This window comes from Juglans regia, chromosome 3, assembly GCF_001411555.2.
Source record: "Juglans regia cultivar Chandler chromosome 3, Walnut 2.0, whole genome shotgun sequence".
In the NCBI taxonomy this organism is placed as follows: Eukaryota; Viridiplantae; Streptophyta; class Magnoliopsida; order Fagales; family Juglandaceae; genus Juglans; species Juglans regia.
The window spans coordinates 11,056,972-11,072,124 of NC_049903.1; the positions used below are offsets into that span (position 1 = coordinate 11,056,972).

The window sequence follows — 15,153 nt, forward strand, 5'->3', positions numbered from 1 at the left end:
GACATTTTATAGTGACTAGAACATGACTCTCTCTTGCATGTAGGAGACTCCCGTTTACATGAGGTGAAGTGTAAAATCGGGTGTGAATTCTAAATTTGTATTATAGCAACTAAGGGTGAAAATAAAAATCGATTAATTGGTAAACCGAACCGAACCAATGGGTTTGGTCTAGTACTGGGATTGGTTCGGTCTGGTACTAGTTTCATTTTTTTCAAAACCGGTCAAAATCGATCTGGTTTTGGTTTTCCTTTTTCTAACACCAGACCGAACTTGTTTATATATATATTTTAATTTTTTATATCATATAAAATATTTTTTACATGATTTTTTATATTATATATAATTCTTATTATATATAAAATAATTTTGTATTATATGATAAATTACTAATTAATATAATATTAAATTTTAAAATCATACATAAATAACTATATATTATCACTATAATCTATTATATTAATAGTATATCACTATATATTATAATATACTATAATATATCACTATATATAGTCCATAATACAATTATAATATATATTATAATATACTACAATATATTATCACTATATGATTATGTACTATAATATACTATATTATATATACTATATAATATATCAGAAAAATTGGACCGAACTGGACCAGAACCGTAAAAATCGGTAGTACCAGTTTAGGGGCGTAACCGGTGCAGTATCAGTTCTAAAATATGTCTAAAACCATATTGAACCGGACCGATTACACCCCTAATAGCTAAGGTTGTACAGGAACCGAGAAAATCGGCCAACACCGACTCAGACCTGCAGTCTAAACACAGAACCAACTGAAACCGGTAGGGAACCGATCGATCGGTAGTAGATATTAGCTAAAACCGTGATCGGCCAGTTCGAGATTCAAGCGAACTGACCAATTATATATAATATAGATTTATATATTTATATGTTTATAAATGATGTCGTTTCACTTAAGTGAAAGAACATCATTTCAAGTTCTCATTTTGCAAAAAAAAAAATATATAAAAACGACATCATTTGGTTTAATACACTAAACGGTACCGTTTTGGATTAGGGCTTCAACCCTAACCCCCCAACCCCCCCCCCCCCCCCCAATCCCCTCTTCATTTTCATGATTCTTTTCTTCAATTCCGCTACAACTCTTTGGTTCTCATCTCTCTCAGCTCTCCCTCTCCCTCTCATCACCCTCTCAGGCTCTCAGATCTCTCATCTCCCTCTTAGATTTATCGTCTCCCTCACAGACCACGCATCTCCCTCCTAGTTTACTATGGTCTCAAATCTCTCAACAACCTCTCAAGTCTCATCATCATCTCTCTCTCTCTCTCTCTCTCTCTCATGGGATGTATTGTTTCTGGCGTTTTTGTGTTTTTGGTGTTAGGGGATGTTTTGGTTGCCTAAAATTGTTTGAATTCGATTGTCAGTTACTTGGTTGAGAAATTTGTATGTGATAGGAATCGATGGAAACACTGATAAATTGATGGCAACTGGTCGAAACTACACCAACCAGTTTTACAACCCTTCATCAATCGGTTTCAATCGGTATCGTCCCCTAAAAACCCTATCGGTTTGAATTGAAACCGAACCGATATGGTTAGTTTTCACTCCTACTAATAGCAACTCTAATCCCATTTTAAAGTTGAGATTCACTAAATTACGAAGAAACTATATTGAGATTCACAATTAGAGTAAATTCAGAGTTCATCATTGAAATGAAAAGTAAGCTGCCATAGCACACCATAAGTCAAGTGATCAAGACGAGGACAACAAATAAGTATGGTTTTCAAGCCATTCTTATTAGTCAATGTGTATGAACATGTTTCACACACTAGAAAAAGAAAATGGCTCGGGATTTAGACAAGGACGCCTCTAATGCCTATGTCAATGAAGTTTGATTTTTTTTTTTTTGTGTGTAAGTAGAGAGACCTATGGTACGTACCTCAACTAGTACTTGTATGAGCTACTTGTCTCAACTTGCTAAGGATCTTCTTCCGGCTTGAGTTTACACTTCGGCCTTTGGTACGTACGTGGGTTGCCAACATTCAAGCAGTTCTTGAATCATGCCCCCGTGAGGCGTGTATCTAGTGAGTTACGTAAGCATCCAATGTTGTCAGCCCTTCTATTAAGAAGGCACTAATCATGCATAAGCATGCGTGCACAACAACGCTTATAAGCTAGCGTGTGATTACACTTCCAGCCCCTCCATCGTAGAGAGGCCCATGGGCCTTGTTTAGCATCGTTTCTTACTACATAGGGCTTGGCCCACATTCTAAAGTTGAGATTGGGCCTTGCAATGTGTTTTGAGAATATTTGAGGCACCGTAGCTCGAGTATATTATCTAGTTTTACAATCAAATAAAGAATATTATCTACAATAATCAGTGTCATCGCCCTAACTTGGTGGGTCGTAGTTTTGACTTTCTCCCAATTTGATTTTAATACACGAGAGCACGTTTTTCTTTAGCTGGCTTACACATATCATATAAAAGCATATTTAGCATCAACTCTTTCATCAATTACAACATTTTGACAAAATCTCAAACTATTATCTTTGAGTAATGTTAGAAACAGTCATGAATTATGTCATCGTCGCGTATTTCTTTAAAAAAAAAAGTAAAGTTTATTATTAAAAAATTAATTTTTTGTGAGTCTCATATTTACTCAATTTTATTTTAAAATAAATGCGCAACGCTTGCACATTCTATCACTATGTAAATATCATTTTTCATGTAAGAAATAATACAATATTCCACAATTTCATTATCCTCCCAATATTTCCTCCACACAATCATATGATTTATATGAGAAAATATCAGTTTCCTCAATAATCACAACAAATTATCACAACAATTTACTCCAACAAATATCACAATTACATTATCCAAAAAACCATCATCTCAAAAGTTCTACTAAATAACATTTTCTGTTCGTGCATAATGAACCATTCAATTCGATAGACATTGGAAGGGATCGATCTCTATTCTATTTTATTTCATTAGAAAAAAAAAAAAAAAAAACATATGAATGTAATTGATACCCACGTTCACAGCCGCAAGGAATGGGAGATTTGGTTCTCATCTGGTGAAGATGCCATCCTTGCCATGAATGTGGTACTGCCATATAGGATTTGAACAGCCGACCCCTTAAAAATGGGTAGGTTTAGGCTAAATTGTGGAACATAGATACAAGTCAAATAAATAAGTTTCATACAAATTTTTTATAAAAAAATAGATTATACTAATAAAAAATAGTTTATTTTACACTTTAAGGATATGAGACTTGTACAAATAATTTCTTCTTCTTGATTAGATAGAGAGATTAGTTGAATCAAAATCTCAAGTGGGTGCTAATTTAACAAGCAAACACATGATGAACTAAGTACATAATAAAAAGAAACTTAATTAGCAGATAAAGGGTCAGATCTCAATCCCATGCCATTAATTTTGTAACAAAAAGTCAAATTCAACGAGAACCGATAATAGAGTCAAACCGCCACCTATAATTGCGGATGATCACCACCTGACAAACCAACCCATGCATCCCAAAGTCGATCTAGCACCAACAAAACACATAATATTGTTGGCAGGAACAGATAGATCACAGAAAAATTCTCAATTTCTCAGAGACAGAAAGAGAGAGAGAGGAGAGTGCAAAAGCATTTCTCTTTCTTGGATCTCTCAAAGTAATGATCCATTTCTTCCATAATATCCATCATTAATTCTTCAATTTCGTCGTTAATGGTTGTTTTTAGACCACAGTTTTGTCCATCTGTTGTAGAGATCCTTTCTCCTTTATCTTCTCCTCATATACCATGAGCCGCATTCGAGCATTTTCATCTCCGGAACTTGCACCTCCCATGACAAATCATACCAAAAGCTCAGATCAAGATTATTTCTTTGAAGGTGATTGCTATATATATGTGTGTGTGTGTGGGTTTTTTGTTTTCTGGGAATTCTATTTTGCAGCATTTCGAGCTAATTAAACACATGATATGGTTGAGGACACATCCAAGCCATGCATCACTGTTTTCTGATCCTAAAAAACCAAAAAAATAATGACAAAAACGAGATATTAAGATCTGCGTGAATATTTCCATGAGGGTTTGTCATGCCTTTTGATCTTTTTCTTCAATGATCGATCATGAAATGGATGAAACAGTAGGGAATAAATTTCTCGTCCGTCCTCTTCATACAAAAAGCACAGAAATAATTTTCATTCATTATATTATATTATATGATTTCTTGATAAATATTATTATAGGTATCGCAACGAATGTTAAGCTGCTACTTAAACTAGTGCAAGATCACAATGAGGCACGGTCAAAAGAAAATGACGATCGGAAGGTGCAAAGGGTAGCTGGAATGGTGAAAATCATCGAAGATATAAAATCCAGGATTGAAAAATGTCAAACTTTTGAAAAGAAAAAGGAGTTCAGGAGGTGCAACACAGATCTTAGGCCTAATATACCAATCGACGTCAAGAAGCCCGACGAACTGGTTATCGACGAGAAAGAAAAACTGAGAAAAGAGCTGAATGCGAGCTTGGCTGCACGAAAGAGTCTCGAAGTATTGTGTTCAAGTTTGGGAAAGGAGAAGGAGATCATAGCATCAGAGCTTGCAAGAAAGGTTCAGGAAATGAATGGCATGGAGGAACTTATCAATGATCTTAAAGCGCAAAACGAAAAGTTGTCGACTAAGGTACTGTTAAATCATTGAGAAAAAAGTTTAAATTGATGAAAATAAATAAATTTAATTATTTAAATTATATCTTTCAAATTCGTAACTGGCCTCAACTCTAATACCACGTTAGGTACAAGCTTGTGCTCAAGAGCACAAGCTGGAGAGGAAGTCTGGCAAGGCAGAGACTCAAGGGGTTGCAGGCCTGCAGGAGAGAAACAAGGCTCTTTCGGTGCAACTACTCAAGTCGCTTGATGGGTATCGATCCTTGAAGAGGAAGCTCAAAGAGGCAAAAGAGGAAAATGTTGGAATTCTTGCTGCAATGGAGCAAGTGGGGATGGAAGCACAAGCTGGCATTGGCAGACTGCGCAACTTCAGGAAACGGATGGCTTCGAGGGCTGAAAAACCACCACTGGATATTGAAGAGGAGATTTCAGCCCTAGAGCACATGTTTGAGGGTTTTAACATGAAGATATCAAAGCATGAGCACAAGATGAGTGAACGTATGGATCTAAAAACTGAGGTCAATTTCAGAGAGTCTTCGGTTCTTGCATGAGAAAGAATTGAGAAGAAAGCGTAATTGACTAAAATCCAGACATGCCTAATTTGGATGTTTGGGGTTGTTTTTTCCTTTCTCTTTTCTGCTATTAGAGACGGGGAAACAAAGTTTTATTTCACCCTGGGATTACTAAAAACAGGGAAGTAGTGGTAAGGTGTCAAAGTAAAAGAGGTTGGTGGTGTTGCACATTGTTGTTAATTTGCAATTGACTAATGCAGGTTTCCAAATTAAGTTCACTGACTTCAATGGTTGTGTAATCCATGAATGTTCTTTTAAGGGCTCATTTAGATATAGAAACCATCTCACGGCTGACGTCATCTCATCTCATCAACTTTCTCAAATTTCTTCATAAAATATAATAAACAAATAAACAATTCTATTTTTTTAAATCTTAAAATAATAATAATATTAAAAAATAATATTTTAACAATAATTTATTCAATTTATCTCATCTCACTATCCAAACGAGCCATTAGGCTCATCTCTAGAACATACCCTTCAAGATCTAAAAACATTGTGGATTCATAAGTCAAACATTTTTGTGGAACTGCAACACTACTAGGACAATTAGGGGTTCAGAGACAGGACACTTAATCCCGACATCCACATCCTTAGTTGCTTGGGGTCAAATTCAAGTAATTCCTAAAGAGTTAGATTTTGTATGTTTACTGCTTCAATCCATGATCATGTGTTCAGAAAAAGGGAAATATAACAGAAGGGAATGGAGCATTTAACAGAGAAACTATGAGGTAATAAAAATATATCAAAAAGGCTATTCTCAAGGATTTTGGCCCCATCATCCGAGGTTTGGTCCTTTCCAGGACTCGTCTTTCAGAAAATAAACTGGTCATAGAAACATGATTATATTTTCAATGCACTAATGGCAGCAATCAACTCAGTAATAACAGTTACAACAATAAAACAATTTGCCGACAAATAACATTCTCACCCACTTTCTTATATGTTCTACTTTCGATTCTTCAATAACAAGGTTATGCTACAGCGTATTTGATATATATATATTCAATAAGAAATTAAACATCTGCAGGGCTCCTGGAATTGGAAAAGATACATTATTCAGGAAGATTTTGTAAATTGCAGGCGGCTATGGAGTTCAACACCCATGATTTGCTTGCCAGTTTGGCTCCAGTTGAACTTGCAAGGGCATCTGCATCAGACCGGCGACGGTTGATAATCGTAGCTTTCTTGCTAGGATTACATTTATCAGGCATCTCAAGACTGTAAATTATGAAGGTTTGAAATATTGAGGTGTTGGGGTCCTCTGTAATAGGTTTTCTATGAAGAATTGTTCCTCCAGCAGCAACTACAAGGTCTTGTAGGTACCCCTTATACGAAGGTGTAAAATCTCCCATGAAATAGAACTTACACCCATTGAAAAGCTTTGGTTGCTGCACATAAAAAAAAAAAAGTGTTTTTCAATAAAAGATGCAAGTTCACATGTTTGCACACGACTAAGCATCTGCTTGTGCAAACATAGGCGCCTTCATCCTATAGATTAGATTCACATGTATTCATATATGCAATCCATGAACATTATAAGAGCTACTTTAGATGACTCATAATTATAGTATGCTTATATAGTGTTAATTTATGAAAAATCCATATCAGTAGTATATCTTCCAGAAGAGTGTCAAAGCAGCTACTAATGATTTAAGGCCTTTATGATTGAAGGCAAGAGTAACAAACCTTGTTCAGCAATCTTTGCCTTCCAAGTCGAGGGCCATCCCTGATCCCATGAATGTCGACACTAATTTCATAAGGCTCCTCATCGACTAGTTGCAGGACCTTCATACAGGCCCTGATCCCTGAACATACACACAAGGAAAGATATACATGGATGTATAGATAAGATGTCTTATGTAGATAGCTCTAAAACGTATTATGCATTTAATCTCTGAAAAAAATAAAAAAGCAAAATTCTGAGGAAATGCATTCTGAATGAAAGTTACAGTAATTAACTAAAAGATGCTTACATTCGATGCTAAGTATCCACTTTCCCTCCAAGATACCCATCAATATTTTGAGGGTTCTCTTGCATGCCCTATTTTCATCTGTAGATCCAATAACATGGGTGACACTTGAATCCCACTTTTTCAAAACTGTAACTCCAGATAATCTCTCAAAATCAGAAACAATCTCCTGTAGTATCAGCAGAATAATGAAAATCAGATTTCTTTCAAGAGAACAAATTGAGATCTGTCAGTAGATTACTTTACCCAGTCAGGAGTTGTGAGAGCTGAACAGCAGAGAACCAATTTCTTTGAAGAGACACAAAAATTGCAGTTCCTACTGGTACTGATTTCATGTTTACTAGCAACACAATCACGTTGAGATAATTTCCTGAAAAGAAAGGCGAGACAGAACGGGAACAAAAGAAGTTTGTGTTGGAGAAACGCTCGTATTGAAAACCTTAGAACTTAAAGGGAAAAGGTCAACATACCGTTTAGGAGGACATTTCTTCCTCCTTTCTTGAGATCCAGGGCTTTCACAGGGCAACTTAGAGGAGAGATGAAGAGGGCATAACATGACAAAGTTATCCTGATTCAAGAGATAAAGAGAATAAATTTTTTGAATTGAAGACATGTAGTACGAAGTTTCAGATAGCTCATGGCTCTCTCTATCACTTACAGTATCCCATCGACATTGAGGGATAAACTTTGCACAGGGCACATGAAAACTTTTGCGACAACTCTTCTCGTAGCACCCAAGTGCTGCGCCCTTATTTCCACAGCAACAACATTTGATTCTCCGACTTCTAGTTAATTCAGCTTCAAGATTTGTTGCAATATCATCTTCGAAATAGACATTAGGGGCCCTGCACGTATAGTTTTGAATACCTTGAATGGGAACACCATATTAAATTCACAAATATTTGAAATTGAACTTGATAACCAAGTTTTCCAAAGTTGATCCAACCCTAATGCTTCCCATCACTGTAAAAACTCAATAGTTATTGATTACACTATCCTTTTTCTTTAACTTTTTTGAATTACATATTGCTAGAATCAAGTAAAATGTAAATGTAAACACTTGAAATAGCTTATCCGGTCCGAAAACAACCCAAAGTTTTTAACAAACAACTTGTTTGGATTAGACAGCAGAAAATTAATCTATTAACCAAGAAGTTTCAAGAGCTCTTGTGGAATTTTTAATAATATCAAAAGCAAGAAAAGGTAAACAATTTTTTCCAAAAAATAACAAAAAAGATAGCAGGATGAAAACAGGGAAATATAGCAATTTGAAATCAATTATTTTTCCTGATAAGAAGGTTTTTTACCATTCAGTGCAATTCCTGTGCACATGTATGACCTTGAATCCTCCATTGTGATCTGCGGCAGCGGGCCTACCATTATAGTAGTGGACCATTTCTCCTGATGCCTGCATTTGGTTTTGGAAATAAAGTGCTGGTTTGTTAATCCAAACATATTAAAGTTTGAGGAAAAGAGAATCATGTGAACCAAAAAAAAAAGTCAAAGGTACTTAGAGATACCTCTGATTCTTCCGAAGAAAGACAGAAAGCACATTGAAACCTATAACTAATGGTCTCACATTTCTGTAAGACAACTTCATTTATCGGAGAAGGAAGCCTCGGCATGACAGATGTATCATCCTGAACTTTGAAATCAGATTTGCCCTGAATCTTTTCATTGAGTTGGGTTTTGCATGCAGGAACACAAGTAGGCCTCTCTCGGATATCATGTACCAAGTCTTCCTTCCAGATACTATCAGAAACTTTCAACTTATTCTTACTTCTGAGTTCTCGATCAGATGACTTATTTTCTTTTGCATGTTTGCTCGGTTTGTGGGTGTAATCAGAGGCTTCCTTATTTTCAGCCATAGGTATAGATAAGGGAGCTAACGTGGGGATAGCATCCTCAGTTTTTCGTTTTCGTATACTAGGTACTTCTTCAAGCATGGTGTCCTTCACAGAATCCAGCTTTCGTTTCCCTGATCTTACCGAGCAATTGATCTTCTTTGGCCCTTTTCCAGCCTTCTTCAAGGTATAGCCTTCATCATTGCCTTCTTTTTTACCAAATGAGGGAGATGTCTCAGTTACCACATTTTCATGACTGAGAATTTCTGTTTCCAAAGAGACAGCATGAGCATTTTCAGGAGTTGGCTTAGTTGCACTGGTGCCATAACCAATCTTCTTTCCCCGTATGATAGTCTTACCCACACTTTCATTATTGTAAGAAACTTGCTCTTGGATAAAATTTTCTGATGCTTCATTTAAATCAACATAAATTCCAAAATCTGAATCTGTATGTCTCTTAGCACACTTTTGGGCTCTTTCACTTGCCTTCCTGATTCTACCACTCCTATTAGATTTATTACCCCCAATTATATTATTACGACCTTCAGTTCTGCAAGTGGCCCCATCGGGCAGGACCATATCTCCAGTACCACTTTGTTTAGAATTTTGGCGTTTTGAATTTTCAGATCTTAGGTCGTCATTTCTTGTTACACCCTGTAAACCTGCTTCTAATTCTCTCTCTTGAATCCTGTTGATCTCTTCCACATTTGCAACCTAGATTTCATTTACATTCTAGTGAAATAAACCCAAATCACTCGAGCAAGATAACTCATGAAAGAAAGAAAATGTAGGTGAAATGCAGTTCTGCAATTGATGATATCAATACCTGTCTCTTGAAGGGACTTGAACAAAGTTCAGGAGAGCAAGGTCTTTGTGTCCATTCAAACATCTCACTATCAAAATCTGCAACATGGGAGAACTTACCATGCAATCCCCCCTAATAATTTTTGCAAAACATCAGAAAACAAAAAAATGGTATCAAATGTCCATTCAAACATCTCATTATCAAAATCTGCAACATGGGAGGACTTACCATGCAATCCCCCCTAATAATTTTTGCAAAACATCAGAAAACAAAAAAATGGCATCAAACAATCAAATCAAATACAATACATGGAAGTAACCTTTATAAACAACAAATAATTGATCAAGTCAACCAGTTTTAGCTTAGAATCTGTGACAGGGATGGCAAAACTCCAATAGTTTCACTAGAAATTGGAGGAAAGTCAACCAGGCTAAATGCAATGGGAGAAACTTGTCGCTTAGTTTAGTACTAAATGCAGTCAACCTACCTGAACGAGTTTTATGCAAATTCAGAACCAGTCAATTGAGATTTTATTATACTCATAACAAGCACCAATAATAAAATACCAAGTCAGTTAAAATATTTCTGACGATTTCACAATATCTCCCAAGCTTGAAATAAACTAACTATGCACTCACAGTTGGGGTCAAATTAGGAGGGTATTCATCATCCGAGTCCTTGATATCACTGAAGGCAGGAACATTTACAGGTGGCATATCCATGAGCTGATCCTCGTCAGTTTGCTGAGTTGACTTTTCTACATCTTCCTCCTCCCTCAACCAAAAGAAAGGTGAAAGCATCGGTTCTCCCTTTTCACTCAGAGCAGACTTCTTTAAAATGGTTGGACTACCTCTAGGTTCTTCCTTGGCAAATTCACACAATTCACCTTCAAACTGTGCAAGCCTTGTTGGGGTTTCTGAAAAAGGGCGTTTTGGCACCTGAACCCTCTTCTTGGCTGGAAATGAAGGTTTTGCAGTATTTTTTGTGTTGGACTTAAATGCTTTTCCTTTCAAGTTATTTTGTTTATTTGTTCTGTCCTGAGAATTTCCACCTGTATCATATTCACCCTGGTTATCATCACCAGCAGCTTGCTTCTTTCCATCTGGAGCACAAGGCAATGATATAAAAATCCACAAGCACGTTAATTGAATTGAAAATAAAACAGCTACACCACTTGAAAATGGATGCATTAGTTATAACTGTCAATATTGAAGCCAATATTTATAGGAGACAAAAATGTGGGTGATGGACGAAAAGAAGAGGACATCTGACTTGTATAGTAAAAGACAGTAAACAAATGTTGGGACTAGTATGCAAGGCAAATGGGTACATAAATCTCAAAGTCTTCCTTTTGTGAAAATAAAACTTAATTAATCTTCTATTATATTAATACCTTTCAATTTCCTATGCTTTTTTATATGTAAATAAAACTCTTACACCCCTATGTAATTGAATAAAAAAATCTGCCTCTCTCCCATTTATTTATGAGCGGAGATGTGATTTGGTCCAAATGGTGTGGTAGAGAACTATAACAGTCTCATAGCTGACAATAATGACAAAACAAGTAGGATTAATCCAACAACTTGTCATGTTACGAGAAAAAGACTGACTAAGAAACATATTTCAAAAAGGTAGATAGGCGAGTGTTATTATGGTGATTGATAGCCCACATGCATGAAAAATTTAATGCATAGTGCATAAGCATCTAGATGAGTGAATGTTTTTCAAGTCCTATAACTAATTAATAAGCTGGGTGATTCCTACATATAGTTTGCACTGCTCACCTGACAATTTAGTCGAAGATGTATTTTGAGTGACAAAAATATTGATTCCGGAAGCAACTTCCATGCTTTTGTAAACGCTCACCAGGTTATCCATGTGAGGAGCAGGCCGAACCTCTACAGTAATAATCAATCAGTAAGCATTAAACATAAATACAAAACACATTCAGTGATGCTGATGCTGTTGAAATTGTTAAGATATAAAATAAATAATAAAATTTATCTATTTCCATCAATTTAAACTTTTGGGATAAGTAATGATTTCACTTGATATCAGAGTAGAGATCTTAAGTTTAAACTCTGACTCTACACTCTACCATATTTAATTAAATATTCAATGTGTTAGACTATCCATTAAGAGAGAGTCTGACACATGTGAATGAGTATTAAGATATAAAAATAAATAATAAAATCTACATATTTCATTCAACTTAAACATTTAGGACAACTGATGATTTCACAAAAAAGGTCATTTATCTTTAAGAATTAGATATATCAATTTGTTTTTACTATGATATCAAACTTCTTCAGAATAGCTGAAAAATCTTGTCATTTACTTTTCTCAAGTGGGAAAATATTAATGGACCCGTTTGAAAACAATTAGATGAGGAAAACTTTTCAAAGGAGACACACCTCTACGCCGATATGGCAATTTACAAACTGGACAAGCACAGCCCGATTTCATTGATTTCACAATACATGAGCTGGAAACAAGCAGAAAAATATTAGTTCCAGTTTTTCCATATTCTGATTACCAAGAAATGACACAAATAACAAAGGAATTGTACTAGATATGAGAAAAAGGAGCTTACTTGCAGAATACATGATTGCACGTAAGAGAAACCGCAGAGCACAGAAGACTCAAGCTACAAAATAAACAGAAGATAATTTAGCCCATTGACCCCCATAATGAGATTTCCGTCAACCCTAGTATTATATTTTTTGCTAAAAACCCAGAGTAATTCATATCAAGCACACTACACTAATCTATCGCACAAAAACTTGGCGATGCGGAGTTTGAGATCAGCTCGGGTTTTAAAAATCAGAATATGGAATCAAACCAGTTGTTAAAACAACGAATAACAACTAAGGTCTGTTTGGCTGCTGAGAATATATTTAACCTTTAGTTTCCATCAATAAAAGAGAACAAAGAATTCAATAAGAATGTGAATCTCGTTGATCCAAAAGCAATAATCATTTAAGCATCGCAGAGAGCAACTTTTAAATTTTCAGTAAAAGGAAAACAGAGCATATACCAAATGGGGCACTTGAGTTCTCTGCCCATCCTCTCCAGGTCGTTCGCATGACCCATTTTCGCTCCTCTGAGTCCGATAGAGAGAGAAGAGGCACAGTGTTAGAATGAGAAATAGAGAAATATTAGATGGGGGGGGGGGGGGGGTGGAGCTTTTTCTATTTTCAAAATCTCGCAATTTCTTTTGAATTTTTTCTGGCCCGCCAATCTCAATCAGGATTGGCGCCGCCGGTGGGAAAAAATAGAGATAGAATTACGGGATTACCCTTTAATTATGATTTTGCAAATTCTGCTGTTCCTGTTCGGCTCAAAAGAGCCAACCCATACCATTTTAGCCTCTCTTTTTTTTTCTTTTTTTTCTTCCTTTTCTTCTTTTTTGGTTGTTTCTCTCTATCATTGGCATGATGTGATTAAGGTTATCTAAAAGGCGATTATTTGTAAATAATAATAAGAATAATAATAAACTATATATAAATAATAATAAAATAGTATGAATCTAACTATCATTCCTATTTGGAATAAGTTCATGGGATGGATCATCATAGATTGCCATCCCACAATAATAAGTGGTTAAGTTTTGTAATTTTGCATTCATATGATCTTTGTTTCAAATGAATTAATTGATATCTGGTATCTACTGGAAGGGGATCTTTCTCCCTCTGTCTCCGCGAGATTGAGAATAGCAACTAAGAGAACAAGAACCAAAGGCTCAACCCTGAACAAATAAAGTCTCCAACCGACCCATGGGTAGGCTCCTCTGGATGCAACCTGCATGAGGGAACGTATTGCAGGGGATGAGACTCATCGACATGGAGACCCCTCGAGTAGTGTCCAGCTCTTGAGTGATTGTCTGTATAGTGGGCATAATGTACAAAGAACCCTCGATCCTCTAACAGGAGGGGTATCAACGGACCACCAAGGACTCTAGCAGGGTGAGGAAAATTAAAAATCATGTCGTATTAATGGCATCACTACTCGAGCTACACGACACATTAATGACGTCGTCGTAGAGCCATGTCTAATTAAATGACTCTAATAAAAGGAACAGTACGAATGACATAGACTCCATGAGGGCAGACACGATTTGTCCCCCAAACTTATGATATAAATAGCAAGTCTCAGATACAAGAAAACTCTCTTTGATCCCTAGACTATTTCACTTATTTACAAACTTCTAAGAGAATTTACTAATTTTAGCATCGGAGACTCCCCGACTCCAAGGTCGCCCTCTCCTAGTTGCCTTCATTCCTATCTTTTGTAAGCTCAAGTTTTGAAGATCTGAATTGCTAGAACCTGACCCAAAGGCGTACGAAACACGACGTTAACATTTACCATCTCCATAAATTATAAGTAATGTTTATGACAATGATAACATAACAGAGCAAAATGAAAAGAGATGTTTTGGAATCCTTTGCATTTCCACGACGATGATTTTACAGTATATAGGTCGCTTTATATAGACCTTAGTACAAATTGTGTGTAATATGAAAAATGAAATAAATGAATACAATTCAGTTACACCAGCTATCCAAATAACCAAATACAAGATCAAGGAAATATTCTTGAAGCTTCTACTGCTGAGATGGATTGTCCAGATCACTAGCTGAGTCATATTGCTTGTGTGGTGCACCTGTGTAGCTTGTGTTAGTATGCCCCCTCGAGTCCACTAGGTATCACGCACAGTGAGACTCATCCTTAGTGTGGTAAATCTGCTTGCCACTAAATGTTTGGTGAATATATCGGCCAATTGATCTTTGCTACTACAAAAAGAGACCCAAAATGTTTTTGTAACTACCCTATCTCTTATAAAGTGAAAGTTAATGTCCATGTGTGATAGTGATACACTGGGTTAGCAATTAGATACGTTGCACCCAAATTATCACACCATAAAATAGGAGAATGAGACAGTGAAAAATCAAGTTATTTAATGAGAGTTTGCAGCCAGTTTAAGTCAATAGTAGCATTTGCTAACAATTTGTATTCGGCCTCAGTGCTTGATTGGGCCACTGTGTGCTGTTTATGAGAGCTCCATGAAATAAGATGACGTCCTAAAAAGATGCAAAAGCCCCATGTGGATCGTCTATCTCTGGGCAACCAACCCAGTTTGCATTCGAGTAAGCATGAAGGGAGAAATCTAATTGGTATGGGAAGAAAAAACCATGGTTTATGGACTGTTTAAGGTAATGAAGGATACGTTTAACTGATATCTAGTGGCTGAGCTTGGGTTCATGCATGAATTGACAG

The 15,153-nt window shown here is 36.2% G+C and overlaps 2 protein-coding genes across 2 annotated transcripts; one reads left to right on the top strand and one right to left on the bottom strand.

The window, feature by feature from the left end:
• Positions 1–3,445: 3,445 nt before the first annotated feature.
• LOC109016865 (nucleoprotein TPR-like) lies at positions 3,446–5,541 on the top strand. The gene is made up of 3 exons (XM_035688324.1): positions 3,446–3,903; positions 4,262–4,698; positions 4,811–5,541. The coding sequence occupies exons 1-3, from the start codon at positions 3,813–3,815 to the stop codon at positions 5,231–5,233; spliced, it is 951 nt and encodes a 316-aa protein (XP_035544217.1). The 5' UTR covers positions 3,446–3,812; the 3' UTR covers positions 5,234–5,541.
• A 556-nt stretch (positions 5,542–6,097) lies between these two features.
• Positions 6,098–13,011, bottom strand: LOC109011087 (protein BREAST CANCER SUSCEPTIBILITY 1 homolog). The gene is made up of 14 exons (XM_018992147.2): positions 12,914–13,011; positions 12,470–12,523; positions 12,291–12,361; positions 11,661–11,774; positions 10,515–10,978; positions 9,898–10,008; positions 8,748–9,785; positions 8,535–8,635; positions 7,886–8,072; positions 7,698–7,795; positions 7,474–7,597; positions 7,231–7,396; positions 6,944–7,062; positions 6,098–6,645 (listed from the first exon to the last, which is right to left on the bottom strand). Exons 1-14 carry the CDS (start codon positions 12,967–12,969, stop codon positions 6,310–6,312), a joined length of 3,039 nt encoding a protein of 1,012 aa, XP_018847692.1. The 5' UTR covers positions 12,970–13,011; the 3' UTR covers positions 6,098–6,309.
• Between the last annotated feature and the right edge of the window lie 2,142 nt (positions 13,012–15,153).

Bases quoted from the DNA above. Each gene is read 5' to 3' on its own strand.
- LOC109016865 (XM_035688324.1), top strand. From the start codon at position 3,813: ATGAGCCGCATTCGAGCATTTTCATCTCCGGAACTTGCACCTCCCATG. The intron at 3,904-4,261 runs GTGATTGCTATA...ATATTATTATAG, and splicing joins TCAAGATTATTTCTTTGAAG to GTATCGCAACGAATGTTAAG. The intron at 4,699-4,810 runs GTACTGTTAAAT...ATACCACGTTAG, and splicing joins ACGAAAAGTTGTCGACTAAG to GTACAAGCTTGTGCTCAAGA.
- LOC109011087 (XM_018992147.2), bottom strand. From the start codon at position 12,969: ATGGGTCATGCGAACGACCTGGAGAGGATGGGCAGAGAACTCAAGTGC. The intron at 11,775-12,290 runs GTGTGTCTCCTT...TTATTACTGTAG, and splicing joins ATTGCCATATCGGCGTAGAG to AGGTTCGGCCTGCTCCTCAC. The intron at 6,646-6,943 runs GTTTGTTACTCT...TTTTATGTGCAG, and splicing joins GGCAAAGATTGCTGAACAAG to CAACCAAAGCTTTTCAATGG.